The 18,148-nt window shown below is 40.3% G+C and overlaps 1 protein-coding gene across 17 annotated transcripts in view; it reads left to right on the forward strand.

Annotated features, from left to right (window-relative positions):
* The window catches only part of LOC124033012 (neuronal cell adhesion molecule-like), a 202,614-nt gene that overhangs the window by 171,409 nt on the left and 13,057 nt on the right, over window positions 1–18,148 (forward strand). For 10 of the 17 annotated variants that reach the window (XM_046344941.1, XM_046344967.1, XM_046344987.1 and 7 more), the window contains 7 exons: window positions 2,098–2,168; window positions 2,353–2,578; window positions 3,199–3,314; window positions 3,583–3,787; window positions 4,001–4,123; window positions 16,723–16,899; window positions 17,384–17,422. In XM_046344941.1, the coding sequence (XP_046200897.1) occupies window positions 2,098–2,168; window positions 2,353–2,578; window positions 3,199–3,314; window positions 3,583–3,787; window positions 4,001–4,123; window positions 16,723–16,899; window positions 17,384–17,422 (957 nt within the window). The remainder of the gene's footprint in view (window positions 1–2,097; window positions 2,169–2,352; window positions 2,579–3,198; window positions 3,315–3,582; window positions 3,788–4,000; window positions 4,124–16,722; window positions 16,900–17,383; window positions 17,423–18,148) is intronic. The other 7 variants (XM_046344974.1, XM_046345012.1, XM_046345018.1 and 4 more) reach the window with 1 other exon arrangement.

Consider the following 18,148-nt stretch of genomic DNA (forward strand, 5'->3'; position numbering starts at 1 on the left):
GCATTCTTTTGATTTGAGCATACTATTGATTTGTGCATTCTGTTGATTTGTGAATACTGTTGATTTGGCATTCTGTTGATTTGGACATACTGTTGATTTGTGCATTCGGTTGATTTGGACATTCTGTTGATTTGTGCATTCTGTTGATTTGTGCATTCTGATGATTTGGACATACTGTTGATTTGGGCATACTGTTGATTTGGGCATTCTGTTGATTTGTGCATTCTGTTGATTTGTGCATTCTGATGATTTGTGCATTCTGTTGATTTGTGCATACTGTTGATTTGTGCATGCTGTTGATTTGTGCATACGGTTGATTTGTGCATTCTGTTGATTTGTGCATACTGTTGATTTGTGCATACTGTTGATTTGTGCATGCTGTTGATTTGTGCATTTTGTTGATTTGTGCATTCTGTTGATTTGTGCATACTGTTGATTTGTGCATTCTGTTGATTTGTGCATACTGTTGATTTGTGCAGTCTGTTTATTAGGGCATACTGTTGATTTGTGCATTCTGTTGATTTGGGCATTCTGTTGATTTGTGCATTCTGTTGATTTGTGCATTCTGATGATTTGTGCATTCTGTTGATTTGTGCATACTGTTGATTTGTGCATGCTGTTGATTTGTGCATACTGTTGATTTGTGCATTCTGTTGATTTGTGCATACTGTTGATTTGTGCATACTGTTGATTTGTGCATACTGTTGATTTGTGCATGCTGTTGATTTGTGCATTCTGTTGATTTGTGCATACTGTTGATTTGTGCATTCTGTTGATTTGTGCAGTCTGTTTATTAGGGCATACTGTTGATTTGTGCAAACTGTTGATTTGTGCATTCTGTTGATTTGAGCATACTGTTGATTTGGCATTCTGTTGATTTGTGCATTCTGTTGATTTGGACATACTGTTGATTTGTGCATACTGTTGATTTGTGCATTCTGTTGATTTGTGCATACTGTTGATTTGTGCATTCTGTTGATTTTGCATACTGTTGATTTGTGCATTCTGTTGATTTGTGCATTCTGTTGATTTGGGCATACTGTTGATTTGTGCAAACTGTTGATTTGTGCATTCTGTTGATTTGAGCATACTGTTGATTTGGCATTCTGTTGATTTGTGCATTCTGTTGATTTGTGCATACTGTTGATTTGCATTCTGTTGATTTGTGCATTCTGTTGATTTGTGCATACTGTTGTTGCATACTGTTGATTTGTGCATTCTGTTGATTTGTGCATTTTGATTTGAGCATACTGTTGATTTGGCATACTGTTGATTTGTGCATTCTGTTGATTTGGACATAGTGTTGATTTGTGCATACTGTTGATTTGGATATTCTGTTGATTTGTGCATTCTGTTGATTTGGATATTCTGTTGATTTGTGCATACTGTTGATTTGGACATACTGTTGATTTGGACATACTGTTGATTTGTGCATACTGTTGATTTGTGCATTCTGTTGATTTGTGCATTCTGTTGATTTGTGCATACTGTTGATTTGTGACTGTTGATTTGTGCATTCTGTTGATTTGTGCATTCTGATTTTGATTTGATTTGTGCATACTGTTGATTTGTGCATACTGTTGATTTGTGCATGCTGTTGATTTGTGCATTCTGTTGATTTGTGCATACTGTTGATTTGTGCATTCTGATGATTTGGACATTCTGTTCATTTGTGCATTCTGATGATTTGTACATTCTGTTGATTTGTGCATTCTGATGATTTGGACATACTGTTGATTTGTGCATTCTGATGATTTGTGCATTCTGTTGATTTGGACATATTTGATTTGGACCTTCTGTTGATTTGTGCATTCTGTTGATTTGTGCATTCTGATGATTTGGACATTCTGTTGATTTGTTCATTCTGATGATTTGGACATTCTGTTGAGTTGTGCATTCTGATGATTTGTGCATTCTGTTGATTTGCACATACTATTGATTTGGCATTCTGTTGATTTGTTTCATTCTGTTGATTTGGCATACTGTTGATTTGGCATTCTGTTGATTTGTGCATACTGTTGATTTGGCATTCTGTTGATTTGTGCATTCTGTTGATTTGTGCATACTGTTGATTTGACATTTCTTCACCTGCTTCAGCTCCAGATGAGAACCCCAGCGGAGTTAAAGGTTTTGGAACTGAACATGACAATCTTATGATATTGTGGAAGGTAAGCTACAGCTGGAGCATTTTATTTGTAAGGAAGTTGGTGTCAGCTGTTCATTAATGTAGTAATGTGATTGGTGCCTGTCAGCTGTTCATTAATGCAGTACTGTGAATGGTTTCTGTCAGCTGTTCATTAATGCAGTACTGTTAGTCACAGTAATAACAGTGTGATTATCTGTCTCTCATAGCCACTGTCAGTCCTCCAGGCTAATGGTCCAGGCCTGCAGTACAAGGTGATGTGGAGACAGAAGGATTTGGACAAGAACTGGACGTCAGTGACCGTGGCCAACGTCTCCAAGTTCATGGTCTCTGGGACTCCCACCTTCACACCATACGAGGTTAAGGTTCAAGCCATTAACAACAACGGGATTGGCCCTGATCCAGCTGTGGTCATTGGACACTCCGGAGAGGACTGTGAGTCACGCACCGCCATTTTGTTTCTTTAAGGATTCATGATGGGCCGGTTTCTGGACTGTAAAGCATGCTTATTGTTTTTAAACATGATTATTTATTTATCAGGCAATCTTATCCAGAGCAGTTAGGGTTTGGTGCCTTGCTCAATGGCACATCGGCAGATTGTTCACCTAGTCAGCTCAGCCATTCAAACCAGCGACCTTTCGGTTACTGTCTCAACACTCTTAACCACTAGGCTATCTGCCGCCCCTAATGGAGAATCTCCATTGCAGTGCTTCTAAGGTGTCAGGTATGAATGTGTGTCCTGAAAACTGACTGATGTGTTGCATGACGTGACAGATACAGAGTTGTTACATGTTCTATCTCTTCTTCATTTGATCTGCTCTTGGAAGTTAGGGAACAAAATGGCGGCGACAGAGAGGGCTGCCTCGCTTCTTGTCCTTACAAGCATTTCACTGCACTTGCAATAACATCTGCTAACCATGTGTATGTGGCAAATAACAATGGATTTTGAGTTGAACTACAGCAGAAGTTGTAATTGTCTCAAGTGGTGTTGTTCTGTCCCTTAGTGTGACTGGTTTCTGTTGTAATTGCGTTCCCTCTGACCGGGTTTCCCACAGTGCCGGTGCAGGCTCCAGACAGTGTCCAGGTCCTAGTGTTGAACAGCACCCTGGCTGAGGTGCACTGGGAGCCTGTCCCACTGAAGACAGTACGGGGACACCTCAAGGGATACAAGGTACTGTACACAACTCTGTCTTCAAAGATGAGAGGATCATGTAATACTGTGATACAAAACAGTAGACGCATAGAAACAGACACACAGACAGACACATGCCGCTTACCCACCTACCATGACACACACACACACACACACACACACCAATTTCATAGCTCTATATTTGTATATCTCAGGTGAGCTACTGTCGTTAGCGGAGCCTCCACAACTCCCCCTCCCCCAACACACACACACCCATCTTACTCCTCTGTATCTGTGTCTCTACCAGGTGTATTACTGGCGTGAGAGGAGCCTCCACAAACACAACCCCCACCGTGTGGAGCAGCAGCTTCTGTCCTTCAGTGGGAACAAGAGTCATGGCATGCTCCCAGGCCTGCAGCCCTACAGCCTCTACCTGTTCAACGTCAGGGTTTACAATGGCAAGGGGGAGGGCCCCGCCAGCTCCAACCTGCAGTTTGAGACCCCCGAAGGAGGTAGGAGGAGCCAACATTCATTAATTCTACGTCATAAAATATAGAAACGAGAACAGACATTCTCATTCAAGTCAACGCTCAGTGTTGGTGGGCCGGCATCCATAGTTAGTGTACTGATTCAAGGAAGCTTTTGTGCTCAACTCAACTTACATTACAAAAAAATACAGATGAAGATTAGTTTGTGTTAATATCCCTTGTGTGTCTATCATGCAGTTCCTGGGCCGCCATCTTTCCTGAGGATCACCAACTCTAACCTGAACAATTTGACTCTGGAATGGGGTCCTCCCAACGACTGCAACGGGCACCTCACCGGCTACATCCTCAAATACCAGCAAGGTGAGCCTTCACACCGACCTATGTTAAGGACAGGTTGCATCAGGGATAAGATAGTAGATCTTTAGAGCGAGAGGTTCTGTCAGACATTTGAGATTTGAGAAACTTGAGAGCCTTTCTTGATGATTCCAAAACTTCTTTGCTGTCTGTAGTGTTGTCAAGTGTACAGGATGAGTTACTAGATGATGAGTTACGACATGAGGAGTTACTCCAGGAGGAGTTACTACAGGATGAGTTACTACAGGATGAGTTACTAGATGATGAGTTACGACATGAGGAGTTACTGCAGGAGGAGTTACTACATGAGGAGTTACTACATGAGGAGTTACTACATGATGAGTTACTACATGAGGAGTTACTACATGAGGAGTTACTACATCATGAGTTACTACATGAGGAGTTACTACATGATGAGTTACTACATGAGGAGTTACTACATCATGAGTTACTACATGAGGAGTTACTACATCATGAGTTACTACATGAGGAGTTACTACATGAGGAGATACTACATCATGAGTTACGACATGAGGAGTTACTACATCATGAGTTACTACAGGAGGAGTTACTACATGAGGAGTTACTACATGAGGAGTTACTACATCATGAGTTACTACATGAGGAGTTACTACATGAGGAGTTACTACATGAGGAGTTACTACATCATGAGTTACTACAGGATGCGTTACTACATGAGGAGTTACTACATCATGAGTTACTACATCATGAGTTACTACATCATGAGTTACTACATCATGAGTTACTACATCATGAGTTACTACATGAGGAGTTACTACAGGATGAGTTACTACATGAGGAGTTACTACATCATGAGTTACTACATGAGGAGTTACTACAGGATGAGTTACTACAGGATGAGTTACTACAGGATGAGTTACTACATCATGAGTTACTACATCATGAGTTACTACATCATGAGTTACTACATCATGAGTTACTACATCATGAGTTACTACATGAGGAGTTACTACAGGATGAGTTACTACATCATGAGTTACTACATCATGAGTTACTACATCATGAGTTACTACATCATGAGTTACTACATCATGAGTTACTACAGGATGAGTTACTACATGAGGAGTTACTACATCATGAGTTACTACATCGTGAGTTACTACATCATGAGTTACTACATGACGAGTTACTACATTATGAGTTACTACATCATGAGTTACTACATGAGGAGGTACTACATCATGAGTTACTACATGAGGAGTTACTACATCATGAGTTACTACATCATGAGTTACTACATCATGAGTTACTACATGACGAGTTACTACATTATGAGTTACTACATCATGAGTTACTACATGAGGAGGTACTACATCATGAGTTACTACATGAGGAGTTACTACATCATGAGTTACTACATCATGAGTTACTACATCATGAGTTACTACATCATGAGTTACTACATGAGGAGTTACTACATCATGAGTTACTACATCATGAGTTACTAGATCATGAGTTACTACATCATGAGTTACTACATGAGGAGTTACTACATGAGGAGTTACTACATCATGAGTTACTACATCATGAGTTACTACATCATGAGTTACTACATGAGGAGTTACTACAGGATGAGTTACTACATCATGAGTTACTACATCATGAGTTACTACATCATGAGTTACTACATCATGAGTTACTACATGAGGAGTTACTACAGGATGAGTTACTACAGGATGAGTTAATACATCATGAGTTACTACATCATGAGTTACTACATCATGAGTTACTACATCACGAGTTACTACATCATGAGTTACTACATCATGAGTTACTACATCATGAGTTACTACATCATGAGTTACTACATCATGAGTTACTACATCATGAGTTACTACATCATGAGTTACTACAGGATGAGTTACTACATGAGGAGTTACTACATCATGAGTTACTACATGAGGAGGTACTACATCATGAGTTACTACATGAGGAGTTACTACATCATGAGTTACTACATCATGAGTTACTACATCATGAGTTACTACATCATGAGTTACTACATGAGGAGTTACTACATCATGAGTTACTACATCATGAGTTACTACATCATGAGTTACTACATCATGAGTTACTACATCATGAGTCACTACATGAGGAGTTACTACATCATGAGTTACTACATCATGAGTTACTACATCATGAGTTACTACATCATGAGTTACTACATGAGGAGTTACTACAGGATGAGTTACTACATCATGAGTTACTACATCATGAGTTACTACATCATGAGTTACTACATCATGAGTTACTACATGAGGAGTTACTACAGGATGAGTTACTACAGGATGAGTTACTACAGGATGAGTTACTACATCACGAGTTACTACATCATGAGTTACTACATCATGAGTTACTACATCATGAGTTACTACATCATGAGTTACTACATGAGGAGTTACTACAGGATGAGTTACTACATCATGAGTTACTACATCATGAGTTACTACATCATGAGTTACTACATCATGAGTTACTACAGGATGAGTTACTACATGAGGAGTTACTACATCATGAGTTACTACATCGTGAGTTACTACATCATGAGTTACTACATGACGAGTTACTACATTATGAGTTACTACATCATGAGTTACTACATGAGGAGGTACTACATCATGAGTTACTACATGAGGAGTTACTACATCATGAGTTACTACATCATGAGTTACTATCATGAGTTACTACATCATGAGTTACATGAGTTACTACAGGAGTTACTACATCATGAGTTACTACATCATGAGTTACTACATCATGAGTTACTACATCATGAGTTACTACATGAGGAGTTACTACATCATGAGTTACTACATCATGAGTTACTACATCATGAGTTACTACATCATGAGTTACTACATCATGAGTTACTACATGATGAGTTACTACATCATGAGTTACTACATCATGAGTTACTACATGAGGAGTTACTACATCATGAGTTACTACATGAGGAGTTACTACATGAGGAGATACTACTACATGAGGAGTTACTACATCATGAGTTACTACAGGAGGAGTTACTACATGAGGAGTTACTCATGAGGAGTTACTACATCATGAGTTACTACATGAGGAGTTACTACATGAGGAGTTACTACATGAGGAGTTACTACATCATGAGTTACTACATGAGGAGTTATCATGAGTTACTACATCATGAGTTACTACATCATGAGTTACTACATGAGGAGTTACTACAGGATGAGTTACTACATGAGGAGTTACTACATCATGAGTTACTACATGAGGAGTTACTACAGGATGAGTTACTACATCATGAGTTACTACATCATGAGTTACTACATCATGAGTTACTACATCATGAGTTACTACATGAGGAGTTACTACAGGATGAGTTACTACATCATGAGTTACTACATCATGAGTTATACATCATGAGTTACTACATCATGAGTTACTACATCATGAGTTACTACATCATGAGTTACTACAGGATGAGTTACTACATGAGGAGTTACTACATCATGAGTTACTACATCATGAGTTACTACATCATGAGTTACTACATGATGAGTTACTACATTATGAGTTACTACATCATGAGTTACTACATGAGGAGTTACTACATCATGAGTTACTACATCATGAGTTACTACATCATGAGTTACTACATCATGAGTTACTACATCATGAGTTACTACATGATGAGTTACTACATCATGAGTTACTACATGAGGAGTTACTACATCATGAGTTACTACATCATGAGTTACTACATCATGAGTTACTACATCATGAGTTACTACATGAGGAGTTACTACATCATGAGTTACTACATCATGAGGAGTTACTACATCATGAGTTACTGACATGAGAGTTACTACATCATGAGTTACTACATCATGAGTTACTACATCATGAGTTACTACATCATGAGTTACTACATGAGGAGTTACTACAGGATGAGTTACTACATCATGAGTTACTACATCATGAGTTACTACATCATGAGTTACTACATCATGAGTTACTACATGAGGAGTTACTACAGGATGAGTTACTACATGAGTTACTACAGGATGAGTTACTACATCATGAGTTACTACATCATGAGTTACTACATTGAGTTACTACATCATGAGTTACTACATGAGGAGTTACTACAGGATGAGTTACTACATCATGAGTTACTACATCATGAGTTACTACATCATGAGTTACTACATCATGAGTTACTACAGGATGAGTTACTACATGAGGAGTTACTACATCATGAGTTACTACATCGTGAGTTACTACATCATGAGTTACTACATGACGAGTTACTACATCATGAGTTACTACATCATGAGTTACTACATGGTTACTACATCATGATACATGAGGAGTTACTACATCATGAGTTACTACATCATGAGTTACTACATCATGAGTTACTACATCATGAGTTACTACATGAGGAGTTACTACAATTGGAGTTACTACATGAGGAGTTACTACATCATGAGTTACTACATCATGAGTTACTACATCATGAGTTACTACATGAGGAGTTACTACAGTACTGAGGAGTTTACATGAGGAGTTACTACATCATGAGTTACTACATCATGAGTTACTACATCATGAGTTACTACATAGGAGTTACTACAATTGGAGTTACTACAGGATGAGTTACTACAGGATGAGTTACTACATCATGAGTTACTACATCATGAGTTACTACATCATGATACAGAGTTACTACACATGAGTTACTACATGAGTTAATACATCAGTTACTACATCATGAGTTACTACATCATGAGTTACTACATCATGAGTTACTACATCATGAGTTACTACATCATGAGTTACTACATGAGGAGTTACTACAGGAGGAGTTACTACATCATGAGTTACTACATCATGAGTTACTACATGAGGAGGAGTTACTACATTATGAGTTACTACATTATGAGTTACTACATCATGAGTTACTACAGGTTACTACATCATGAGTTACTACATCATGAGTTACTACATTATGAGTTACTACATCATGAGTTACTACATGAGGAGTTACTACATGAGAGGAGTTACTACATCATGAGTTACTACATCATGAGTTACTACATCATGAGTTACTACATGAGGAGTTACTACAGGATGAGTTACTACATCATGAGTTACTACATCAGGAGTTACTACATCATGAGTTACTACATGAGGAGTTACTACAGGATGAGTTAATACAGGATGAGTTAATACATCATGAGTTACTACATCATGAGTTACTACATCATGAGTTACTACATCATGAGTTACTACATCATCATGAGTTACTACATCATGAGTTACTACATCATGAGTTACTACAGGATGAGTTACTACATCATGAGTTACTACATCATGAGTTACTACATCATGAGTGAGTTACTACATCAGGAGGAGTTGAGTTACTACATCTGACTACATTATGAGTTACTACATCATGAGTTACTACATGAGGAGGTACTACATCATGAGTTACTACATGAGGAGTTACTACATCATGAGTTACTATCATGAGTTACTACATGAGGAGTTACTACATCATGAGTTACTACATCATGAGGTACTACATCATGAGTTACTACATCATGAGTTACTACATGAGGAGTTACTACATCATGAGTTACTACATCATGAGTTACTACATCATGAGTTACTACATCATGAGTTACTACATCATGAGTTACTACATGAGGAGTTACTACAGAGTTACTACATGAGGAGTTACTACATCATGAGTTACTACATCATGAGTTACTACATCATGAGGAGGAGTTACTACATCATGAGTTACTACAGGATGAGTTAATACAGGATGAGTTAATACATCATGAGTTACTACATCATGAGTTACTACATCATGAGTTACTACATCACGAGTTACTACATCATGAGTTACTACATCACGAGTTACTACATCATGAGTTACTACATCATGAGTTGCTACATCATGAGTTACTACATCGTGAGTTACTACATCATGAGTTACTACATGAGGAGTTACTACAGGATGAGTTACTACATGAGGAGTTACTACATCATGAGTTACTACATTGTGAGTTACTACATCGTGAGTTACTACATGACGAGTTACTACATTATGAGTTACTACATTATGAGTTACTACATTATGAGTTACTACATCATGAGTTACTACATGAGGAGGTACTACATCATGAGTTACTACATGAGGAGTTACTACAACATGAGTTACTACATCATGAGTTACTACATGAGGAGTTACTACAACATGAGTTACTACATCATGAGTTACTACATCATGAGTTACTACATCATGAGTTACTACATCATGAGTTACTACATGAGGAGTTACTACAGGATGAGTTACTACATCATGAGTTACTACATCATGAGTTACTACATCATGAGTTACTACATGAGGAGTTACTACATCATGAGTTACTACATCATGAGTTACTACATCATGAGTTACTACATCATGAGTTACTACATCATGAGTTACTACATCATGAGTTACTACATGAGGAGTTACTACATCATGAGTTACTACATGAGGAGTTACTACATCATGAGTTACTACAGGAGGAGTTACTACAGGATGAGTTACTACATGAGGAGTTACTACATCATGAGTTACTACATGAGGAGTTACTACATCATGAGTTACTACAGGAGGAGTTACTACATCATGAGTTACTACATGATGAGTTACGAGATGATGAGTTACGAGATGATGAGTTACTACAGGATGAGTTACTACAGGATGAGTTAGGACAGCAGGAGTTACTACAGGAGGAGTTACTACAGGAGCAGTTACTACAGGAGGAGTTACTACAGGAGGAGTTACTACAGGAGGAGTTACTACAGGATGAGTTACTATAGCAGGAGTTACTACAGGAGGAGTTACTACAGGAGGAGTTACTACAGGACGAGTTACTACGGGATGAGTTATTACAGTAGGAGTTACTACAGTAGGAGTTACTACAGAATGAGTTACTACAGGAGGAGTTACTACAGCAGGAGTTCTTCAGGAGGAGTTACTACATGAGGAGTTACTACAGGAGGAGTTACTACATAATGAGTTACTACAGGATGAGTTACTACAGGATGAGTTATTACAGGAGGAGTTACTACAGGAGGATTTACGACAGGAGGAGTTACTAGATGATGAGTTACTAGATGAGGGGTTACTAGATGATGAGTTACAAGATGAGGAGTTACTACAGGATGAGTTACTACAGGAGGAGTTACTACAGGAGGAGTTACTACATGAGGAGTTACTACATGAGCAGTTACTAGATGATGAGTTACTACATGATGAGTTACTACATGATGAGTTACAACGGGTGGAGTTACTACATGAGGAGTTAATACAGGAGGAGTTACTACAGGAGGAGTTACTACAGCAGGAGTTACTACAGGAGGAGTTACTACAGGAGGAGTTACTACAGGAGCAGTTACTACGGGAGGAGTTACTACAGGAGGAGTTACTACGGGAGGAGTTACAACATGAGGAGTTACTACATGAGGAGTTACTACATGAGGAGTTACAACATGAGGAGTTACTACAGGATGAGTTACTACAGGAGGAGTTACTACATGAGGAGTTACTACAGGAGGAGGTACTACAGGAGGAATTACTAAATGATGAGTTACTACATGAGGAGTTACTACATGAGGAGTTACTACAGGATGAGTTACTACATGAGGAGTTACTACATGATGAGTTACTACAGGAGGAGTTACTCCAGGAAGAGTTATTACAGGAGGAGTTACTACAGGAGGAGTTACTAGATGATGAGTTACTAGATGATGAGTTACTAGATGAGGAGTTACTAGATGAGGAGTTACGAGATGAGGAGTTACTAGATGAGGAGTTACTACATGATGAGTTATTACAGGAGGAGTTACTACATCATGAGTTACTACATGATGAATTACGAGATGATGAGTTACGAGATGATGAGTTACTACAGGATGAGTTACTACAGGATGAGTTAGGACAGGAGGAGTTACTACAGGAGCAGTTACTACAGGATGAGTTACTACAGGATGAGTTACTACAGGATGAGTTACTATTACAGGAGGAGGTACTACAGGAGGAGGTACTACAGGAGGAGGTACTACAGGAGGAGTTACTACAGGATGAGTTACTACAGGATGAGTTACTACAGGAGGAGTTACTACAGGAGGAGTTACTACAGGAGGAGTTACTACAGGAGCAGTTACTACAGGAGGAGTTACTACAGGAGGAGTTACTACAGGAGGAGTTACTACATGAGGAGTTACTACATGAGGAGTTACTACAGGCGGAGTAACTACATGAGGAGTTACTACAGGATGAGTTACTACAGGAGGAGTTACTACATGAGGAGTTACTACAGGAGGAGGTATTACAGGAGGAATTACTAAATGATGAGTTACTACATGAGGAGTTACTACATGAGGAGTTACTAGATGAGAAGTTACTAGATGATGAGTTACTACATGATGAGTTATTACAGGAGGAGTTACTACAGGAGGAGTTACTACAGGATGAGTTACTAGATGAGGAGTTACTAGATGATGAGTTACTACATGATGAGTTACTACATGATGAGTTACTACGGGTGGAGTTACTACATGAGGAGTTATTACAGGAGGAGTTACTACAGGAGGAGTTACTACAGGAGGAGTTACTACAGGAGGAGTTACTACAGGAGGAGTTACTACAGGAGCAGTTACTACAGGAGGAGTTACTACAGGAGGATTTACTACAGGAGGAGTTACTACAGGAGGAGTTACTACATGAGGAGTTACTACATGAGGAGTTACTACATGAGGAGTTACTACAGGAGGAGTTACTACAGGAGGAGTTACTACAGGAGGAGGTATTACAGGAGGAATTACTAAATGATGAGTTACTACATGAGGAGTTACTACATGAGGAGTTACTATAGGATGAGTTACTACATGAGGAGTTACTACAGGAGGAGTTACTACAGGAGGAGGTATTACAGGAGGAATTACTAAATGATGAGTTACTACATGAGGAGTTACTACATGAGGAGTTACTATAGGATGAGTTACTACATGAGGAGTTACTACATGAGGAGTTACTATAGGATGAGTTACTACAGGAGGAGTTACTCCAGGAGGAGTTATTACAGGAGGAGTTACTACAGGAGGAGTTACTACATGAGGAGTTACTACATGAGGAGTTACTACATGAGGAGTTACTATAGGATGAGTTACTACATGAGGAGTTACTACATGAGGAGTTACTATAGGATGAGTTACTACAGGAGGAGTTACTCCAGGAGGAGTTATTACAGGAGGAGTTACTACAGGAGGAGTTACTAGATGATGAGTTACTAGATGAGGAGTTACGACATGATGAGTTACGAGATGAGAAGTTACTAAATGAGGAGTTACTAGATGAGGAGTTACTAGATGATGAGTTACTACATGATGAGTTATTACAGGAGGAGTTACTACATGATGAGTCACTACATGATGAGTTACGAGATGATGAGTTACGAGATGATGAGTTACTACAGGATGAGTTAGGACAGCAGGAGTTACTACAGGAGGAGTTACTACAGGAGGAGTTACTACAGGAGCAGTTACTACAGGAGGAGTTACTACAGGAGGAGTTACTACAGGAGGAGTTACTACAGGATGAGTTACTATAGCAGGAGTTACTACAGGAGAAGTTACTGCAGGAGGAGTTACTACATGAGGAGTTACTACAGGAGGAGGTACTACAGGAGGAGTTACTACATCATGAGTTACTACATGAGGAGTTACTACACGATGAGTTACTCCAGGAGGAGTTACTCCAGGAGGAGTTACTCCAGGAGGAGTTACTACAGGATGTGTTACTACAGGATGAGTTACTACAGGATGAGTTACTACAGGAGGAGTTACTAGATGAGGAGTTACTCCAGGAGGAGTTACTCCAGGAGGAGTTACGACAGGAGGAGTTACTACAGGATGTGTTACTACAGGATGAGTTACTACAGGATGAGTTACTACAGGAGGAGTTACTAGATGAGGAGTTACTACATGATGAGTTACGAGATGATGAGTTACGAGATGATGAGTTACTACAGGATGAGTTACTACAGGATGAGTTACTACATGAGGAGTTACTACATGCGGAGTTACTACATGAGGAGTTACTACATGAGGAGTTACTACAGGATGTGTTACTACAGGAGGAGTTACTACAGGAGGAGTAACTACGGGATGAGTTATTACAGGAGGAGGTATTACAGGAGGAATTACTAAATGATGAGTTACTACATGAGGAGTTACTACATGAGGAGTTACTACATGAGGAGTTACTACATGAGGAGTTACTACACGATGAGTTACTCCAGGAGGAGTTACTCCAGGAGGAGTTATTACAGGAGGAGTTATTACAGGAGGAGTTACTACAGGAGGAGTTACTAGATGATGAGTTACTAGATGAGGAGTTACGAGATGATGAGTTACGAGATGATGAGTTACTACATGAGGAGTTACTAGATGAGGAGTTACTAGATGATGAGTTACTACATGATGAGTTATTACAGGAGGAGTTACTACAGGAGGAGTTACTAAATGAGGAGGTACTACATGAGGAGTTACTACATGAGGAGTTACTACATGAGGAGTTACTGCAGGATGTGTTACTACAGGATGAGTTACTACAGGATGAGTTACTACAGGATGAGTTACTAGATGAGGAGTTACTTCATGATGAGTTACGAGATGATGAGTTACGAGGTGATGAGTTACTACAGGATGAGATACTACAGGATGAGATACTACAGGAGGAGTTACTACAGCAGGAGTTACTACAGGAGGAAATACTACATGAGGAGTTACTACAGGATGTGTTACTACAGGAGGAGTTACTACAGGAGGAGTTACTACGGGATGAGTTATTACAGTAGGAGTTACTACAGGAGTAGTTACTACAGGAGGAGTTACTACAGGAGGAGTTACTACAGGAGGAGTTACTACATGAGGAGTTACGACAGGATGAGTTACTACAGGAGGAATTACTAGATGATGAGTTACGAGATGAGGAGTTACTAGATGATGAGTTACTAGATGAGGAGTTACTACAGGATGAGTTACTACAGGAGGAGTTACTACATGAGGAGTTACTCGATGAGGAGTTACTAGATGATGAGTTACTACTGGAAGAGTTACTACGGGTGGAGTTACTACGGGTGGAGTTACTACATGAGGAGTTATTACAGGAGGAGATACGACATGAGGAGTTACTACGGGTGGAGTTACTACGGGTGGAGTTACTACAGGAGGATTTATTGTGGGAAGAGTTATTACAGGAGTAGTTACTACAGGAGTAGTTACTACAGGAAGAGTTACTACAGGAGGAGTTACTACAGGAGGAGTTACTACAGGAGGAGTTACTACAGGAGGAGTTACTACAGGAGGAGATACTACATGATGAGTTACTACAGAAGGAGTTAATACAGCAGGAGTTATTACAGGAGGAGTTACTACAGGAGGAAATACTACAGGAGGAGTTACTACAGGAGGAATTACTACAGGAGGAGTTATTACAGGAGGAGTTACTACAGGAGGAGTTACTACAGGAGGAGTTACTACAGGAGGAGTTACTACAGTAGGAGTTACTACAGGAGTAGTTATTACAGGAGTAGTTACTACATGAGGAGTTACTACAGGAGGAGTTACTACAGGATGAGTTACTACGGGATGAGTTATTACAGGAGGAGTTACTACAGGAGGAGTTACTACATGAGGAGTTACTACATGAGGAGTTACTACAGGAGGAGTTACTACAGGAGGAGTTACTACGGGATGAGTTATTACAGTAGGAGTTACTACGGGATGAGTTACTACAGGAGGATTTATCATGGGAAGAGTTATTACAGTCGGCGTTATTACAGTAGGCATGTATGTACAGTATGTTGTATTGACCAAACCAGAAACACCAACAAACAGCTCTCCACATCTACCTTATCCCCTCCTCCACCTCTCCCCTCCCCTCCTCCACCTCTCCCCTCCTCCACCTCTGCCTTACCTCCTCCTTCACCTCTACCGTACCTCCTCCTCCACCTCTACCTTACCTCCGCCTCCACCTCTCCCCTCCTCCACCTCTACCTTACCTCCTCTTCCACCTCTCCCCTCCTCCACCTCTACCTTACCCCCTCCTCCACCTCTCCCCTCCCCTCCTCCACCTCTACCTTACCCCCTCCTCCACCTCTCCCTCCCCTCCTCCATCTCTTCCTTACCTCCTCCACCTCTCCCCTCCTCCACCTCTACCTTACCTCCTCCTCCACCTCTGTCCTCCTCCACCTCTACCTTACCTCCTCCTCCACCTCTCTCCTCCTCCACCTCTACCTTACCTCCTCCTCCACCTCTCCTCCTCCACCTCCACCTTACCTCCTCCTCAACCTCTCCCCTCCTCCACCTCTACATTACCTCCTCCTCCACCTCTCCCCTCCTCCACCTCTACCTTCCCTCCTCCTCCACCTCTCCCCTCCTCCACCTCTACCTTACCTCCTCCTCCACCTCACCCCTCCCCCACCTCTACCGTACCTCCTCCTCCACCTCTTCAGTCAACAACTCCAACGAGCTGGGTCCGATTGAAGAGCTGGTCCTGCCGGCCAACAAGACCTCCGTCACGCTCCCCAACCTGAAGTACAGCACACGCTACAAGTTTTATTTCAATGCCAAAACAGGCCAGGGTGCCGGGCCCGTCATTACAGAGGAAGCCGTCACTATTATGGACGAAGGTAAGTGTGAAAGTACTCTACTGAAGGTCACAGGTAGAAAACAAACTTTGACTGTAGTCAAAGACGGTAGAGGACGTACCCTGTAAATTGATATGGTTACATACCATTCCACACATGTACAAGGTTGAATGGTTCAAGTCAACACCAAACATCTAGATGGTGTATTGTGTGTCTTATACTCGTATGCTTCTCTGTTTTATGTTCATGATGTCAGTCTGTTGTCCTTGTGGATCTACTGTTGAATCGTCTTCAATGTGTCAGACAGTGCACAGCTTTGTGCCAAAGCATGATATAACCTCAGTGTAGTAATGGTTGTAAGAACACTAACTGTGAGTGTGTTTCCCAGTACTTTGACATTAGCTGCTCCAGTTAGTTTTGTATTACAGCATGTTCCTGCTTACTCACTGGTTCATTTAGTGAAAGGAACTGCAGGAGTCATATTGACTTTGATATCAACTTTTGTGTCCCCTCTTTTCCCTCAAAGTCCTAATGTATCAGCCTTCAGTAGACGAGGTTGGAGGAGGTACCTGTAGCTCTCAGAGTCTGCATGCTCCTCATACAAACAGATCCGGGCCCATATTTACAAAGCATCTCAGAATAAGAGTACTGACCTAGAATCAGTTTTAATGAATAGATCAGCACTCATACTGTACTCTTGAGATGCTTTACGCATACTGCCTTGGCTTCAAAGACCCGTCTAAGCCTGTGTTCCCCTTTGCAAGACTCTCCTCCTGCTCCCACCAATCCCCTTGACCCCTCGACTCAGCAGGACCTGAATTCCAATCTGAAACATTGAAGATAGCTACATACAGATGTAGAATCTTAATTTGACCTATATTGTCACAGCAAGTGACATTTACAAACATAATTGTCACAGCAAAAACATTTACAAACATAATCCTGCAGCAAACGAATTTGAACGTTTAGTCCATAATTTTGCTTGATCGGTGGTTCGGCTATTAGCTGGTTAAAATCAGGCTGCGAGTGTTGATATTACCATGTGCTAGTGCATTTTTTCAGTGAATTTATATAAATCCCAAAGTTCATCTGCATTTCCTATTGGCGCAGGGAAATCCTCAGCAACAATAGAGTGATCAAATTAAAATCCTACATCTGTACAGACATAATTATATGATGTGGTGCTTATTTACCTGCTGTAACACCGTTAACCATATAGCACACTCAAAACTCTTCAGTGTTGCATCTTACTTTCTAACGGCGTGATGGCGACTCTGTGACTGCTGATCTA

This window comes from Oncorhynchus gorbuscha, linkage group LG01, assembly GCF_021184085.1.
Source record: "Oncorhynchus gorbuscha isolate QuinsamMale2020 ecotype Even-year linkage group LG01, OgorEven_v1.0, whole genome shotgun sequence".
Classification (NCBI taxonomy): Eukaryota; Metazoa; Chordata; class Actinopteri; order Salmoniformes; family Salmonidae; genus Oncorhynchus; species Oncorhynchus gorbuscha.